Source organism: Mus caroli, unplaced genomic scaffold, assembly GCF_978045245.1.
Source record: "Mus caroli unplaced genomic scaffold, Mus_caroli_1 scaffold_19, whole genome shotgun sequence".
Classification (NCBI taxonomy): Eukaryota; Metazoa; Chordata; class Mammalia; order Rodentia; family Muridae; genus Mus; species Mus caroli.
Window position 1 is genome coordinate 7,130,801 of NW_028227274.1, and position 15,156 is coordinate 7,145,956.

The 15,156-nt window shown below is 35.9% G+C and overlaps 1 protein-coding gene across 3 annotated transcripts in view; it reads right to left on the reverse strand.

Moving 5' to 3' along the window:
• Nucleotides 1-15,156, reverse strand: part of Rock1 (Rho associated coiled-coil containing protein kinase 1) — a 121,038-nt gene that overhangs the window by 43,437 nt on the left and 62,445 nt on the right. For 2 of the 3 annotated variants that reach the window (XM_021150215.3, XM_085833466.1), the window contains exons 11-13: nucleotides 13,313-13,373; nucleotides 10,182-10,270; nucleotides 5,881-5,929 (exon numbers count right to left, since the gene is read on the reverse strand). In XM_021150215.3, coding sequence (XP_021005874.2) covers nucleotides 5,881-5,929; nucleotides 10,182-10,270; nucleotides 13,313-13,373 — 199 coding nt within the window. The remainder of the gene's footprint in view (nucleotides 1-5,880; nucleotides 5,930-10,181; nucleotides 10,271-13,312; nucleotides 13,374-15,156) is intronic. The other variant, XM_029472234.2, reaches the window with a different exon arrangement.

Consider the following 15,156-nt stretch of genomic DNA (forward strand, 5'->3'; position numbering starts at 1 on the left):
CTTCTTATATCTGTTGAGGCCTGTTTTGTGACCAATTATATGGTCAGTTTTGGAGAATGTACCGTGAGGTGCTGAGAAGAAAGTATATTCTTTGCTTTAGGGTGAAATGTTCTATAAGTATCTCTTAGATCCATTTGGTTCATAACTTCTGTTAGTTTCACTGTGTCTCTATTTAGTTTCTGATTCCATAATCTGTCCATTGCTGAGAGTGGGGTGTTAAAGTCTCCCACTATTATTGTGTGGGGTGCAATGTGTGCTTTGAACTGTAGAAAAGTTTCTTTTATGAATGTGGATGCCCTGCATTTGGAGCATAGATATTCAGAATTGAGAGTTAATCTTGGTAGATTTTTCCTTTGATCAGTATGAAGTGTCCTTGCTTATCTTTTTTGATAACTTTTGGTTGAGAGTTGATTTTATTCAATATTAGAATGCCCACTCCAGCTTGTTTCTTAGTGCCTTTTGCTTAGAAAATTGTTTTCCAACCTTTTACTCTGAGGTAGTGTCTGCCATTGTCACTGAGGTGCATTTTCTGGATGCAGCAAAATGCTGGGTCCTGTTTATGTATCTAGTCTGTTAATCTATGCCTTTTTTGGGGGGATTGAGTGCTTTGATGTTAAGAGATATTAAAGAAAATTGATTGTTTCTTCCTGTTATTTTTGTTGTGAAAGGTAGAATTATGTTTGTGTGGCTATCTTCTTTTGGGTTTGTTGAATGATTACTTTTCTTTCTTTTTCTAGGGTGCAGTTTCCCTCGTGTTGGGTGTTTTCCATCTATTATCCTTTGTAGGGCTGGATTTATGGAAAGATATTGTGTAAATTCTATTTTGTCATGGAATATCTTGGTTTCTCTATGGTAATTCAGAGTTTTGCTGGGTATAGTAGCCTGGGCTGGCATTTGTGTTCTCTTAGGGTCTGTATGTCATCTGTCCAGGATCTTCTAGATTTCATAGTCTCTGGTGAGAAGTATGGTCTCTGATAGGTCTGCCTTTATATGTTACTTGATCTTTTTCCCTTAATGCTTTTTTTTTTTTTTTTTTTTTTTTTTGGTTTTTCGAGACAGGGTTTCTCTTTATAGCTCTGGCTGTCCTGGAGCTCACTTTGTAGACCAGGCTGGCCTCGAACTCAGAAATCGCCTGCCTCTGCCTCCTGAGTGCTGGGATTAAAGGCGTGCGCCACCACGCCCGGCTCCCTTAATGCTTTTAATATTCTTTGTTCTGTGCATTTGGTGGCTCCCTTAATGCTTTTAATATTCTTTGTTCTGTGCATTTGGTGTTTTGACTATTATGTGACAGGAGGAATTTCTTTTCTGGTGCAATCTATTTTGAGTTCTGTAGGCTTCTTGTATGTTCATGGGCATCTCTTTCTTTAGGTTAGGGAAGTTTTCTTCTATAATTTTGCTGAAACTGGGAATCTTCACTCTCTTCTATACCTATTATCCTTAGGTTTCATCTTCTCATCGTCTCCTGGATTTCCTGGATGTTTTGGGTTAGGAGCTTTTTGCCTTTTGCATTTTCTTTGACTGTTGTGCCAATATTTTCTATGGTATCTTTTGCCCCTGAGATTCTCACTTCTATCTCTTGTAGTCTGTTGGTAATGCTTGCATCTATGACTCCTGATCTCTTTCCTAGGGATTCTCACTCCAGGGTTGTCTCCCTTTGTGATTTCTTTATTGTTTGTATTTCCATTTTTAGATCTTGGATGGTTTTGTTCATTTCCTGCACCTGCTAGACTGTGTTCTTCTGTAATTCTTTATGGGATTTTTGTGTTTCCTCTTTAAGGACTTCCAGCTGTTTATGAGTGTTCTCCCGTACCTCTTTAAGGGAGTTATTTATGTCCTTTTTTAAAGTCCTCTATCACCATCATGAGAAGTGATTTAAGATCCAGATCTTGCTTTTCTGGTGTAATGGGGTATCCAGGACTTGCTATGGAGGGAGAATTGGGTTCTGATGATGCCAAGTAACCTTGGTTCCTATTGCGTATGTTCTTTCACTTGCCTTCCGCCATCTGATTATCTTTAGTGCTACCTGCCCTTGATATATGTGACTGGAGCCTGCCCTTTCTGTGATTCTGGTTGTGTCAGAACTCCTCAGAGTTCAGCTGTCTCTGTGACCCTGTGATTCTGGGATCCTGTGATCCTGAGATCCTGGGTGTGTCAGAGCTCCTGGGAGTCAAGCTGTCTCAGCGACGCTGAGATCCTGGTGTGACCAAGCTCCTGGGATCCTGGGATCCTGTGGTCCTGGGTGTGTTTGAGCTCCTGAGAGGGGAGCTTCTTCTGGGTCTTGTGGGACTGGATGCAGAGTTCGCACACAAGGTCTGCTCAGGTCACACTGGCCCTGACAGGAAGGAACCTGTGCCACTGGTCCGGCGGAGTTCCTGGGTGCCGAGTCCCACTGGTTCCAGGTAATTCCGGTGCTGGGCCAGATGTTGTGTCCTCCTCACCTCTGATGGTATAATCCTCCAGGTCATACACTCTAATGACAGCTTTGCAGTAACAGATAAAACATGTCTTACAAAGTAAGACACTTGTACTTGAATTATACAGATCTACCCTCTGTGTCTGAACCACTAACACCAGTATTACCACATTTTTGTTGCTTAGTTTTTGTATTTAAAATGTGACATTAGGAAATTCCCCTTTACTGTGTGATTTTTCTACATTTTCCCATCTATAAGTAAATGGTATCTTATCAGAAAGATTTGTAGAGGGGATATAGATCTCCATAGTAGTTCATCTTCTCTAAGATTTTGTCATTTTAAACTTTAAAATTCAGTGTGCATGTGTTGTCTGAGTACAACTCTTGGGAATCCATTTCCTCCTTCCACTTCTAGGAGGTAGGGGTGGTACTTGGGTTATCAGGCCTACATACAAGGGCTTCTTCCTACTGAGTCACCTCTTTTAACTCTTAAGCTAACTTGAAACTGGGAACTACGGCATTCATTATAAACATGAGTCACCAACTCAAAGCTCTTAAAAGCTTTATACTTTTATATTTGTTTAAATCTATTATTAAGTTAATAATCACAAGGTATGACACGTCAAGGTTCAGATCTTGGCCCACAATTGCTCCAGTACTATTTGCTGAAGAATTACCTTTCCTCCACCAAAATGCTTTTGCAACTTTGTCACAGGTTAACCATAACTGTGTGGGTTTCTTTCTCTTTTTAAAAAAAAGATGTATTTATGATGTATACAGCATTATGCCTGCATGTATGTATACAGGCCAGAAGAGAGCACAAGATCTCATTATAGATGGTTATGAGCCACCAGGTGGTTGCTGGGAATTGAACTCAGGACCTCTGAAAGAACAGCTAATACTCTTAACCTCAGGGTCATCTCTCCAGTCCCATGTAGGCTTTATTTTTGTTCTTCATTCTATTTTCCTAATCTACAATCTTAAGTCAATATCATGACTTGATCACCATGGTTAGAATTTTTCTAAACACACCATTGTCTCTCTTGCATAAAACACATAGACAGGTTTACCTCTTCTTCTCTGATCCATTTTTGGTTATATGTCCTCACTACAAGTTCTAGTAGTAGCTGAATGATGATGAGATGAGATGAGATGAGATGAGAGAGGATGTGCTTTCTGTTAGTAACAGACCTCAGGGGAAGAAGTACTTACTCTTTTACAATAAAATATGAAGTAAAATATAGGTTTTATATATGTTATTTATCAACTTTGGTTTTCTGGAAACTTTTCTGTGAATGGATACCTCATTTTGTCTAATGCCCTTTCTGTATCAACTCATAAGATCATTTGGTTTTTTTTTTCCTTTAGACTTAATATAATGAATTAAGTGACTGATTTTAAAATACTAAATGAATCCTGCATCTCTGAAATAAACTACAGTTAGATAAGTTATCTGAGATCCATGTTAGTACTTTGCTAAAGATTTTGTAGTTGTGAGTGATCATGTTCTCTAGTTTTCTCTATAGTTCATGTAAGGTTATTATTCTAACAAAATGAATTAGGAAATGTTCTTATTTTGACGTGTTGTAAATTATTTGCGGAATATGGTCATTGAGATTCACGTCTTTGTGCAGGTGAGAAAGAGTTCTAAAGTTATAGATTCACTTTCCTTAGAGTTATATATAGCTAATGAAATGATCCACACTGAGTTGAGGCATGTTGGATTTTTTAAGCAATTCATTTAGTTCACTTAAATGACATGTTTAGAGTTGTCTTCTTCTAATATGAACAGGTATGCTATATAATCTTTCCTTTAGTCACTGTGTTAAATGCATCTCACAAATTTTGATTTTGTATTTTTCTTCATTTTTCTTACATTTGATTATATATTTTTAATGATGAAAAACTTTACTTTTTTTGAAACATAAAAGCTTGAAAATATAATCACCATTCTAATGAATTTTTATCCCTTTGACAGTACCTCTTTTTCTCATTTGACTTTCACATGCTCAGTTTTCCTTCTATCTACCTGTTACTCATTGTGACCTGATTATATTTTGGTCAGGATACACTATCATTCTGATTCCTTTAAGTATACTTCATGGCACAGGACAAGACCTATCTTGGTCTTAGTATGTGGTCCTTAAGCACTTGAAAAAAATGTGCATTCTGCCACGGTTGAACACATGTCAATGATGTAGTTGTGTCCTATAAAGTCTGTTCTTGTTATTTTGAGGCCATGAAATGAGGGGCCCATGTTATTCCTACTATTTATTTCATGTTCTAAGACAGGGTTTGACATGTTCCAAGCCAGCCCTAAACTTGCTATCTACTTGAAGATGATCTTGAAATTTTGTTCTTCCAGCCTCCATTTCCCAGGCATGAGGATTATAAGTATGTGTCAACATCTCTGTGTATGAGGTCATGAGAACTCAGGCTACTCAAGCACTCGATTAACTCAGAAGCCTGTGTGGGTCTTAGAAATCAAGTGCCCCCAAAGCTAGTCTGCTTTCTCCATACTTTTCAGGATCTTCTCATATTTGGTTTACATTTAATGCATAGGAATTTTAGCTGTACTTAGTGATAGAAGAGCAAACAGTACTTTCACTTTGCCTCTCTTTAAGTAGGACTATATTAATTTAATAATTAAGACCTTTCTCTCGATCTTGAATTCAGAACGATGAGTAACTTAAACATATAGTGTATCTTAATTTAGGTTTGATTCCTTAAACAACCAGAATGAAATATAAAGTGCTAATAACTTAAGACTACATTCATACTGAAGCTAATAGAAAAAAGTTGTTACAATCTTTAGATGACTATATTTATATCCTAAAAACACAAGTTAAAGAGAAAAACATCACTAATAGATATAATTACCCCTGGGGAAAAAAACTGGACAACATAAAATTTATCAAAGATTAAATCTAAAAAGACAAAGGATATTTACATTAGGAGAAGACTACAGAGTCATCGCATACAATAGAAAGTTAACTGAGGCTAAAAATGTATTATGTATTTGTGCACAAACATCTATCAGGAAGTACTGTTTCTCTGCTAATTAAACCAAGCTTGTAGGAAATCACAGAAAACATAAATACTTCCCAACTCAATTCTAAGCCCTATTAATCAATCATTTGACATATTTCTTTTTCTTGCCAGGCTGCCTTTCTGACATAGCTGTAGCTTCCATTTTTGATCTCTTGCTGCATTTTTGTTTTTCAACTATCAGAAACCACAAAGTTGAAATTCATGTACTAAAGTTTCTACATGGTCTTAGAATAAAGTTATACAAAGGGAACTAAAGTACTGTAAACTTGAAGCTGGAGTCTAAGGTAAAATTTTTATCTTCATTTCCCATCATGTTTTATGATTTCAAATGAAATTTTCTCTATAAATATACCAAAGTAAAAGAAAGTGATACAAAGAAAAATTATGTGTACTTAATTAAAAAGATTAAAAAGTACCTCTTCATCCAATTCTTTCATTATCTTGTCTAGTTTTAAGTTTGAAGTTCTGTAAAAAAACAACAACAAAAAATACAGATTATAAATCCATTCATTTCCATTAACCAGTATTAATACCAACAGTCCTTTTCACTTGATTTTTTAAAAAACTGGTGTGTGTGTGCGTGAGTGAGAGATGCGGGTGGGGGGGGGTGAGATGAGGTCTTGGCTGGTCTAATGAAGACATATGCTTATGTGGAGCAATAAATATATTTTTGAAGGCACAGAAATTACATAAGATTAAAAGGTGCCAATTATACTGAAATACAGATAAAAAATTGAAAAACATGTATAGTTCAGTGTTTTCTCTGTAATATACTAATTGGCATGTTATGGTAGCAAGAATTTCAAAGCCGTGATGGATATAATTAAGATGCAGAGATAATGCACCAATAGCAATTCTGGAAAATATCTTGACTTCTATTGGCAAAACTCATAGCTACAGTCTATTCTCTATAAATTGTTGCTTGGGGAAAAGAAAAAGAAAACTCTGGGCCAGCAGAATGGTTTAGCAGTAACCGTGCCTATGCATGCACTGTGATCTCAGTTGGGACTAAGTCTAACAACTTTCACAAACACACACACCACAAAGGCATGCCTTTGCACTCAAGCACACGATGATGGTAAAAAAAAAAGTTTTAAGGTAACTTTTTCTCCTCCAAGTTTCTCAACTGCCATGTGGTGATGGCACATGCCTTGGATCCCTGCCTGGTCTACAGATTGAGTTTCAGGACATGCAAGGATATACAAAGAAATCCTGCCTTGAACCCCCACACCCGAAAAAGTATTTCTGAGCTTCCTAATACAGTATGCTATCAAGTAAAAGCCACTGAATCTATCATAAAAGGTTAAGTGAATGACGGGAAAAGTGGCATACATCAAATGAGTAAATGCACTGGGCAAAATTCTGAGATCTACCCAAACTGCATTCTCTCCACCACAGTTTCTTTTCTTTGTCTCTAAGCTAATTCTGACCTTCTAACACAGTGGTTCCCAACCTGTGGGTCATGTCCCCTTGGGGGACATATATCAATATATTTACTCTATGATTCATAATGGTAACAAATTACATTAATGATGTAGCAACAAAATAATTTTATAGTCCTATACAGCTGCCTTCAATACTAATTTCCCTTTCTTCTAGAATGTACAAGTACTTTCTTTTTTTTTTTTTTTTTTAAGATTTATTTATTTTTATTATGTGTAAGTACACTGTAGTTGTCTTCAGACACTCCAGAAGAGGGAGTCAGATCTCATTACAGATGGTTGTGAGCCACCATGTGGTTGCTGGGATTTGAACTTCAGACCTTCGGAAGAGCAGTTGGGTGCTCTTACCCACTGAGCCATCTCACCAGCCCCGTACAAGTACTTTCTATCAACAGGGAATTATCCCTGATTAATCTTTCTTTTTGTTTTTTTGGGTTTTTGTTGTTGTTGTTGTTATTTTATCTGTAGCCGGGTACACAGTCTGATTAGAGTGAGGCTCCTAAAATCAACTTTAGGAGTCTTCCTTGATGACACCCCACTTTCTATTAAGGCAGTCTCAGAACTGCCTCTCTGCACTGCACCCTCTCTGCACTGCCTATACAGCACTGGCACTGCAGGAAAGTGTCAAGCGTGCACCACCACACCTGGCCTGGCTTTTCTTCTTATTTAACAGCTAGTCAAGTTCCCTTACAAGGTCTCCACATATGTATAATTCCTGGACTTTAACTGTCTTCCACTCTTGCCAATTCAGTCTTTTCACCCAACTTTTTGGCTCTGAGTTTTTAAAACATCCGATAAAGTGGTATAGGAATCTGATGATATGATCATCATTTTCTTTCTTTCTTTCTTTCTTTCTTCTTCTTTTTTTTAGGGAGCAGGCATAGTCTTATACATGTAGCCCAGGCTAGCCTTGAATTTGTAATCTTCCTGTTCCACCTCTGCAATGCTAGGATTACAGGTGTGAGCCATCAACCATGGTGTTCTTCTAAATACATTACTATATCATTATATTCTTTCTAACTTACCATGTACCATATTAATTCATAATTACATTATCTTCCCTAATGTTTACAACCTCCACATAAATAGGGGCTATATCTTCTTTGGTTTAATACAATATTGTTGGTATGCACATTATTTGGTACAAATTAAAATCTTTTTTTTTAAAGATTTATTTATTTATGTGAGTACATTGTAGCTGTCTTCAAACACACCAGAAAAGGACATCGGATCCCAGTACAGTTGGTTTTGAGTCACCATGTGGTTGCTGGGAATGGATCTTAGAACCTCTGGAAGAGCAGTCAGTGCTCTTAACCACTGAACCATCTCCCCAGCCCCAAAAATCTTAGTTAAATGAATGCAATTAAAACTATTTGAGCCGGGCGGTGGTGGTGCATGCCTTTAATCCCAGCACTTGGGAGGCAGAGACAGGCGGATCTCTGAGTTCAAGGCCAGCCTGGTCTACAAAAAGTTGAGTTCCAGGACAGCCAGTGCTATATAGAGAAACCCTGTCTCGAAAAACAAACCAAACCAAACCAACCAAACAAACAAAACCCTATTTGAATGTCTGGGCTAAAAACTCTTACTCCTCTTGCCTCAGCTTCCTAAAGAGTTGGGATTAGGTCTGTCATTTCCATTTCGTGAGGTTACAAACTTTCCATGATCACCTGCTTTGGCCATTCTGACTTCTTCCTCAAACCCATTATCACCAACACCGACAAACTTTTAATTTTGTTTAAAATTTTTAAAGATTTGTTTTAAAGTATGTATACATGTACGCCTGTGTGCAAATTATGTAAACACTTGAGGGCAGATGTCCAGAGTCCAGGAGAAGGTGTCAGATGCCCTGGGGCTGGACTTACAGGTGGTTGTGAACCACACGGGGCTACAACAGCAGAAAGCACTCTTTTAATTGTTGAGTCATCTTTACAGCCCCTAATTTTTAAAGTAGAAACATCTCAGCATTTACATGTTTGCATCTACTCTTTTCCTCCCGTATTTCTATACTTCACTCTTAGAAATTCCTTCCAAAACCCAGCTTCAGCTATTTGTTTATTGCATGCTTTTTTTTCTTTTTAATTTTAAATTATATAAGCTAGCTATATAATATACCAGGAAATGTAGACAGGGAAAAAAAAACCCTTATTTCCTATGCCTCTAGTACTCTCAAGTTTTCCTGATACCATTTACTGAATACTAAATCTGTTACGATTATATTTCACTTACTCATTAATAGTCATAAAATGTAACTATAAAATTATTTGTAGTTAACTCATTCGAACATTATTTTGGGTTATTTTAAAATACCTTGATCATCTTCTACTTCAGCGATTTTCAACCTCTTAATGATGCAACCCTTTAATTCAGTTCCTCATGTTATAGTGACCTCCAACCATAAAATTATTTTTGCTGTTACTTAAATGCTGTTACTTTTGTTGCTGTTATAAGTTGTAATATAAATATCCAATATGCAGGATAGTCTTAAGCGACCCCTGTGAAAGGATCATTTGACCCATAAAGGGGTTGCAATCTACAGGTTGAGAACCACTCTATTTTTCAAATACATGTTATCAAAAGAATTTGATTCAACCAGGAAAACAAAACAAATTATACTCTAGAAAATCTCAGTGGAAGTATGAAAATTAGTCATTTTAGCTCAGAAAACTATCCTTTCAATTAGCTACTTAAAACACAATTAGCTACTTAAAACACAAATTGTGTCTCAAGCTGCATATGTATCAGAAGATGGCCTAGTCGGCCATCAGTGGAAAGAGAGGCCCACTGGTCGTGCAGACTTTATATGCCTCAGTACAGGGGAATGCCAGGGCCAAGAAGTGGGAGTGGGTGGGTGGGGGAGCGTGTGGGGGATTTTTGGGATAGCATTGGAAATGTAAATGAAATAAATACCTAATAAAATAAATAAATAAAACACAATGGAGGGAAACACAGTGAATGTGGTAACTAATTTTTAAAAGCCTGAAGAAAACATATCTGTAGCTCTGTAGCTAATGCCAACACAATGTTCCTTAAACTTCTTTTTACAGTGCTGTGGATCAAACTCAAGGACAAGGCCATGTGTCTACTGACTCTACTGTCAAGCTATATGACAAGCCATTAATATTATTTTCAATTCTGGCCAAGACACTTTTTATAGGTGTACATAAGTAGCAACTTTGATGTCCCCACCCTCCATATACCTCTAGATGTTGACAGAGTATACATTCTAAAATATATATCTAACTTTTAATGAGAGTCTCACTGAAGGACAGTCTTACCTGCATTTCTGCTCCATTTCATCTTTTAATTGCATTTCATTATGTAGTTGCTCTTCAAGCTTGTAGATTGTTTTCTGTAAACTTTCCTGCTTTAATTTAAAAAAAAAAAACCTTCATTCTGCTAATGTTCAGAGAAATTAAAAGTAATACCTTTTATTAACATTTTATGGCTGTTTAGAATATGATTATTTAGTTCAATCTTTTATCTTTCTGAATGTTAGTTTGTATTTTCTCAATAGAGTTGTGCATAATTTGTATGCATAAAAACATTATATATTAGCCCAGTACGTACACTTTTATGTTTTACATTATCAGTTAAAAAAATACAATAGAGCCGGGCGTGGTGGCGCATGCCTTTAATCCCTGCACTCGGGAGGCAGAGGCAGGCAGATTTCTGAGTTCGAGGCCAGCCTGGTCTACAAAGTGAGTTCCAGGACAGCCAGGGCTATACAGAGAAACCCTGTCTCGAAAAACCAAAAGAAACCAAACAAAAACAAAAACATACAATAATCCCAAGACATAGGCATAAAATATTACACTGTGGTGTTAATAAGACTGCCTATTGAATGTTCTAAAGAAAAGGAGCCACTTCTAATTTTACCAAAAATATAAATGCTTTAAGGTACATCTGACAGATGAAAAATTAGCCTAAAGGAGAAGAAAGTAGAAAGAAAGCATTTTAGCAAACATGAAAAGGAGAGAAGAAAATATGATATCTGATAATGGGGGAAAATCAAATATAGCACAAGATAAAATATCACTGAGGAATTAGCTCATGTCAAACTTTAAGAATAAGTAGGTCCATGATCCTTGTATGCACAATAAAACTTGAGCACTTAATGTCCTAATTTGTTACATAATATTGACATCCTAAAATAATTAGTATCCCAGGACTAGAAATTAGTTCATCAGTAGTGCTTCCCATACAAGCATCGATGTAAGAAGAGGGTGGTGGCACATGATTATAATCCTAGTGGTAGATGATAGGATGCCTGGGGTTTGCTGGTCAGCCAGCTTAGCTAATCAATGAGCTCCAAAATTAGGGAGAGATCCCGAATCAAAGAAAAAAGTGGAAAGCAAAAGAAAAAGCACTGAATCTGACCTCTGCATATACACATGTACACAGAAACAAATAAAAAATTTAATTTTAAAAACGACCAGAGCAGAAAGAGTACCAGCATAGTTCCTTCCCCACTTCTCACTTTCCCTTTTATCACATGTTTTCTTACATTTAAGAGGAAATATATCAGAAGAAAAAGAATGGTATCTGCTTCATAAAAATGGCTGCTGGCATTGTGGAAGTGAAATCAGAAGTTCAAGGTCACCATAGCTACCCTAAATTATCAGAGATTATTTCAAGAAACCAAACCAAGTTAAAAAAAAACAAACAAACCAGTATTGGGGAAATGGCTCAGTTCATAGACTGCTTACCTAGGATGCATGAAGCCCTAGCTTCTATCCCCCAGTACCACATAAACTGGATATAAGTGACCCATACCAGTAATGGCAACACATGGGATTGAGGGGCACAAAGATCAAGTTCATGCTCATCTTTGACCAGACACCAAGCTGGAGGCCAGTAAGAGCTACATTGCAAATGGGCTCAGTGGTTATGAGCACTTACTACTCTTAGAGAGAAAGAGAGTTCAGTTCCCAGCACCCATATCAGGCAGCTCAAAACCACCTGTAGCTCCAGTTCCGGGTGACCTGATGGTCTCTTCTATATTCCCCAGGTACTTGGACTCACATGGTGTACCAACAAACACCCAAGTATATACACATATTCATTAAAAAGTTTTAAATCTTGAAAAAATGTAAGAAACAGCAAATAAAAAACAATCGTTACTCCTCTGCTTCTTAATTAAAAAGCATATAATCAAGATAATGAGGATACAGCTCAGTAGTCGAGTTTATATCAGACACTGGCTTTGAACTCCAGTACCACAAACCACACAAACCACAAAACAAATGTAAATAAAATGCATCTTTGAAAAAGGTAGTGGTGGTGCATGCCTGTAATCCTAGCACTCAGGAGGAAGAGGCAGGTGGATCTCTGTAAGTTTGAGGCTATCTTGGTCTACACAACAAGTTCCAGGACAGCAAGGATTACGCGGAAAAACTCTATCTTGAAAATTAAAAAAAAAAAAAGTTTCTTGTATACACAAGGTATTTTAAGGATGATTATTCTTAGATGGAGAGAAATAAGTCAGGTAGGCTTGTTTTCCAGTCAAATGAAGAACAGAAAGAATCCCTAACCAGAACATATCAAGTTCTTAGTAATGTGCTTATTTATTATATATAACAAATTCCAAAGAATGAAGAAATTAAGTTATGCTAGCAATACTAGTTATTCTCTATTTCCCCAACTCCTTTTCAGTCTTAAAGATCGATCTTCTATTTTTGTCATAAAAACTACAGATTACACTGCCTGGATCTGCTGTGCTATTAGTCTCAGACAATAAGGGAAAATAATAAAAATTAAAAATAAAATAAACTACACGAAAGGTGGAGATATGAAATTACTCTCTCAATACCTCTTGTTCTACATTTTACGTTCCTCTTTTATCATGCCAAACTTTCTCCTTGCTTTCAGCAGTATAAGAGCAATGACTTTCCACCGCTGTTAGTACAAAGGTGTTACCCTCTACTGTTCTGTCTGATTGATGTTTGTAGCATATCCCTTTACTTAACTCTTTTCACTTAATGCATGTTATACTTAATGTGGTAAACATGTCCTCTGAGATACTATGCAGTCTTTAAAAGGAAGTCTATAACATATACTGCAACATGGATGAATTTAAGTAAACGAAATAAGCCTGACACATAAAGACAAATGTATCTAATTCCATTTATAGGAAGACAGTAGAAGAAATTGAGAGATAAAGTAGAGCAGGTTATTAGGGCCTGAGGACAGGGTAATGAAATGAGTAGTTATCATTTAATACAATTTCCAGCTTATATATTATTTCATTTGATACTCAGATAAGAAATACTGAAGAGTAGACAATAATTTAAGTGTCATAAATATCTAAACTAGCTGCACATTCACAGGCTTGCTTAATATCATACACACAAATACATTATCTGTCAACTTGAAAATAAAAACAAAACTGAGAATAAGAAATACCTACCAAGCTTTTATCCACATTGGAGCTGGATCTGTTCTCACTGGGATTTGCTGAAGGTAAGTATCTATCAGGTGAGGGTAAGGAATTTAAAAAGAATTTATAAAGAAAATAGCATTTTAAATATATATATAGAAACAATATGCACTGTGTGCCTGTTTTGTTCACTAGATAACTTTTTAAAAATAAAGTATGTTTAATTTTTATTTTAGAAACAATATATAAATTAGATTGTTCTTAAGTGACACTACAATTATAATTCAACATTTCTATAGGAAAATATATTAATATTTATACTGTTCAGAAAAATTAAAAACAAAAACTTGCCAAATTTTTAAAATACTTAAGTGGAAACATTAATGATACATCAACATCAAGAAACAAAGTGGTATTTATTACACAAAGCAGTGTAATAGTGCTGAGAGCCAAAGTAATCACAACCTCAGCGCTCGTTCGTCTTCGAGTTCGCTTTTAACTCAAAGTTTAGCTTTGGTTTTTTTTTTAATTCTTCACTCTTAATATCATGACAAAGAGAAGGATCCCATTCTCAACATTAACAACACACATTAGGTTTGACTTCTATATTTTAGATTTGCTATAAAATAGCACAAAAAACCAAATGCTTAAGACCAAAAGATCCTGCCAGGGGCTCTGAACAGAGCAAGAATTTTGCAGATTTAATATGATATATAACTTGCATTCAACAAAGCTAGTAGTAAAAGGGTCTCTGAGTGTAGAAGGGGACTACGAGGACACCGTCTATCCATATCTTCTCCACCTTTGTCTTCTGTGTTCAAGCGGTCTTTGTATTGCATATAGTGTTGCTTTTACATAAAATGTGGACAATTACTTTTAAAAGGCACTACATTTCTGCATACATGGTCTATGTAGACATATACCCAGGCCTACATGTATACGCATAAAGTAATAAAAAGAAATATTTATATTAAACAATAAGACTATGATATTTAAGAATACAATACATTCTATTTTTAAGAAATATAAACATTACTTAGGATCATGAAGCATGAATATAAAGGAAATTCAGAAAATACAATGAAGTGCATGATAATGTAGTACAAACTGTCTAAAGATTAACTTTGTATAGAGAAACAAAGTAACTGCTGTACTCCATACAGAGAATTCAAAAATACTGGGGATTGTTTGTCAACATATTGTTTTCATAAAAACATAAAAGCACCATTATATCCTAGATAATTTAACATAAAATTAGACTTTAGAAAAACCTATCTAGAAGATCTCCTGTTTATATATGCCAACATAAAGTAGATACAGTATTATGTAAGGTGTCAGGAGGAAGGGATTAAACAGTAAACTTTTTCATGGGCAAAGCTCAAGTGAGCTATCCAGTAGTGATGTTGCTCCAGTGCCCAGTGTAGTGCTAAGTCAATCTTGGGAAAATGAATTTAGGAGGCAAGACTACACTGCCTTCTTGATTTCTACTGTAGACCGAAATCCATCATTAAGAAAGTTCTGATTTAAATGATAAGACTTGTTAACATGTAATTATTCAAGTGTAATAATCACTCCAAGTAAGTCAAATATTTAAAACCATGCCATAAAAAAAATTGATGTTTAAAACAAGAAAAGTTTAAAACAATGAAGAATAGCAGGTGTGCAGATTTAAACCAGAAGTACTTTGTTGCATAGTACTAGTCTAGCACTTTGTTTCTGTTAAGTAGAACTTACATTATAAGTTCATCCATTTCCTCATTGGACATGTACTATTCTGTACCACAGTATGACCATCCATGTGACAAAGAACAAATTATCAAATATATCTGTTGAATGGATGAATGCCCAACACAATAAAATATGCTAAAGGTTAA